This window comes from Clavelina lepadiformis, chromosome 6 (genome assembly GCF_947623445.1).
Source record: "Clavelina lepadiformis chromosome 6, kaClaLepa1.1, whole genome shotgun sequence".
Taxonomy (NCBI): domain Eukaryota; kingdom Metazoa; phylum Chordata; class Ascidiacea; order Aplousobranchia; family Clavelinidae; genus Clavelina; species Clavelina lepadiformis.
Window position 1 is genome coordinate 3,680,938 of NC_135245.1, and position 3,539 is coordinate 3,684,476.

The 3,539-nt window shown below is 36.2% G+C and overlaps 1 protein-coding gene across 1 annotated transcript in view; it reads left to right on the plus strand.

The window, feature by feature from the left end:
• The window catches only part of LOC143462176 (uncharacterized), a 27,202-nt gene extending 25,215 nt beyond the window's left edge, over positions 1 to 1,987 (plus strand). Inside the window, exons 23-28 of the mRNA XM_076960228.1 lie at positions 4 to 82; positions 221 to 374; positions 564 to 690; positions 810 to 929; positions 1,046 to 1,107; positions 1,296 to 1,987. Coding sequence (XP_076816343.1) covers positions 4 to 82; positions 221 to 374; positions 564 to 690; positions 810 to 929; positions 1,046 to 1,107; positions 1,296 to 1,374 — 621 coding nt within the window. The 3' untranslated portion in view covers positions 1,375 to 1,987. The remainder of the gene's footprint in view (positions 1 to 3; positions 83 to 220; positions 375 to 563; positions 691 to 809; positions 930 to 1,045; positions 1,108 to 1,295) is intronic.
• The last annotated feature ends 1,552 nt before the right edge of the window (positions 1,988 to 3,539 follow it).

Sequence of the window (3,539 nt, forward strand, 5' to 3'; positions counted from 1 at the left end):
CAACGGACTCACGTGACAACAAGTACAGTTCTGATATTGTACGCACCTATTTCTAAGACCAAAATCATCTCTATTCTTAAAAGTAAGAGGATTTTTCATGAATATTTTGTACCTTTTGGTGATTATTGAAAATCCAAATACACGGAGAAAACCTTTACGCTTTTTTTTTTACCTGAAAACGCTTTTGCTGTGAATACAATAAATTCGAATTTTATTTCAGATTCACCGCAGGTCATGTCAACGCCATCTACCTACGTCGTATCTCCTGCGTCATTGCTACGTCATACCAATCTTGGTGAGATAACGAGCAGTGGCTACGTAACGCAGGACACTACGCAATCTTCCCTGGCCGGTGGCAAAAATAGCTCAGAGAGGTAAAAAATCATCCATTTGATCGTCAAAGATTGTTATACTTCAACTTAAAGGAAATGATTTTTTAGCATTTAGATGCAACTTAATGTCCGGCACCTGAGCAAGTGTAAAGCCAAGTAGATTAACTTAAATGTAACCCGAGTCCGTTTTGATATCTGCTGAACATTTTTACATCATTTGCTGTTTTGCAGAACACGTCGTGACAATTCTTCGGTGGAAGACAACTACGAGTGGGATTCGGAATATGCGATGGAGTTTGAGATCTTGGAGGCTTTGAGGAACTTTGAAAGCATTAAACCAACTTCCTCCATGTCCGAAGTGAGTTTGAGTGAAAGTTGCAAAAATTGATTGTACGACTCCCGTATGTTATATACACGTGGTAAACGTGCGTCGCTTTCGCAATTTATATCAGTAAAATGTCACTTCCGCATGTACAGGAGTTACGTGATGAACTCACCAAATTTGCATGTGACGCGGTCAGTGGAAGATACACACTTGTTAACGAGGACCAAAACAGATGCGAGACTTCCGAGCATTCCTCTTCTCCGTTAACTGAGGTGAGATGTCAAGTTATAATTCCTCTAGTTCAATTATAGTCACGCTAAGTCGACTTGGTTTTCAATTTTTCTTGCATCAATTTTCTTGTAATACGTTGTCATTGGTTCTCTTTTAGACCACTCTATTGTCATCTGATACCAATGAAGCTACTTACACCAAGGAAAGCATGGAGAGAAGGTATAGTGTCATTTTTCCTTTTTATCCTCCAAGATTGTAATCTGTTTTTTGTCAACGAAAACCTACAGTTGAAACACACAGTTATACTTTATACTCCCAAGTATCCCTTAGTTATCTCAATCCACTGAACTGTCTTTATACTCATCGGCATTTCAAAGAATTTTTCTGCCTTTCTTTTTATTGGTCAGGTGCGCCGCCTTGCGGGAAGAATTTCTTCATTTTCGAAAGTTGCGAGAAGCATCTGACAAAACAATGGACGGAAAGTAAAGATCACAACTTCTTGTAACTTCCTTTGTGGCATATTGCCGAAAGCAGAACGCGTATTAGACCAGTGTATTGCGTGGATGACGCCAGGCTGCTCATACAGACAGAGTGAATTGAAAATGGGCGAATTGCTTCCAAAAATTAATTGTATGAGGCTACTAAGACGCAAAGTGTATCGCAGTGAACAGTTTTCAGTTTTCTTTCTTGACATATATATTTTCGTTTTTATGTATTTGCCAATCAGCAGATTAAAGAAAAGTTTATTGTTTTATTTTATTTATTTTACCTATGAGGACATTTCAAAGTTCCTTTCTGTTTTTCTACTTTTAATTTTGACGTACGTTTATTTCTCAATGGTCTATTCAAAAATATCAAAGTGTAGTTGCATCTAATATGGAATCTATATAAGTGTTGCCGCAAATTATTATCGAAAGATTTTAACTTGCAACTCGTTTCTCACGACAAAGTGTTTTAATTTAAACGATGTCAGCATCAATGTTGCAAGTTCTGTGTTTTGATTCAGCATCTTTTTCACAGATTTTATTTTCCGCTGCTGCATTGTAGATTACGTCATATTTTTGCATTTCCGATTTAGAATAAAAACACTGGAGCGTGAGTAACATTTCTGCGCGTTCTTATTCATTCACGTAGCAAAGGTATACGTGTTATGTAAGCTTATGACATGATCTTATAACTATAACAAGACTCCGCTAATAAGTTGTTTAGTGTTTGAAGAAAAGGTTTCCAACTTGCGGCCCACAGCGTCGTTTTGAGTTATCACGACATTGCAGCCCGCGATGCTGTCGATTTGTCATGAATCAATGACCAAAAGCGTTTTTGTAAATTTTATTAAGGTTTTTTGATTGAAAAACTCAGTAATTTTTGCACCTTTTTGTATCATATTATCCTTGCTATTTGTGAGTCAATGTCAAAGTCACACGAAATATCTCTCAAAAATAATCACAATTAAAACGTATCGAATTCCTGACGAAAAGAATTCCGTTTCATAATTACTATTTAGCTTAAATGTAATGCACACCAAGCCACAAACCAAGAAAAATAATAACCATACGTATTATGACGTCACAATGTAACGTCGTTTTTACTTGGTGCGACCGGCCGTCCCTCACCACTTTGATTGGTTGAAGACTCCTGGTGTAGAGTATACGGTTGGGAGCGGCCGGAAGCCGGAAAAAGACGGAATCAGATCCTGAAATTTCCAGTATTTCTATTAAACCAAAGATATTTCTTTTGTGGCCCATCAAATAAGTGGCCATAGGTATATCAAAACTTGTTTAAACTTTGATGTTTATGACCAACTCAGAGCTCCAAAACTATTAATTATTAAAATGAGAATAGTTGAAAATCGAAAATTGGCAGTTAGCCACGGTCAAATTTTGCAACAAGTACGTGAACTGTTTTTGCAATTACTGCTTGGGGTTCTCTATAATTTATAGGATTTCTTTGGGAAAATGCGTCAAAAAGTGATAAGAAACGGTAAACCTTGTCGAAATTAACTCGCTCGAAATAGGGCGTTAATTATTAATTTTCCGAAATACTGACGAGTTTTTGCAAGAAGCTCTTACGCGTCACAAATACCCAAAGATCGCTATCAGACAGCATTATGACACCATGATTTTGATAAGAGTAAATTTTGTTCCTCTTTAAGACGCCACATTTGTCTGAATATAAAATAATCTAAATAAACCGATAGTACGATTTTCAGACTTCATACATTTGATAGTTTTTATAAGCTAGTGTCCATCCGGGTTAGAAATGTTATTGCGGGAACCACCGGACGTGAATCTTTAAACCGGAACGATTTCACAAGTGAAAAAGAAATATTCCCACAACTAAAATTTTTCCGCTGAGTAAGATTTTTATGGATAATGCAAAAATTTATCGAAGATGTACAGTTATATAGTTACATGAGTATAGTTAAGATCCTTATTGTGTTGTTCAGATTACCTTGACTTACCTAAGGTATATAGGAATCCGTTATCAATTAGTATCAACTTATGCGAAAAGCTTATGACAAGTTGTGTTAGATGGCAATAACGTAGAGGTCGCATTTATGACAAAAACATATAATTTTAAAAAGTTATATATTCATAAATCTCCTGCTAGGTCATGATTGACATCAATAGTTTACAACATGTATCCAAACT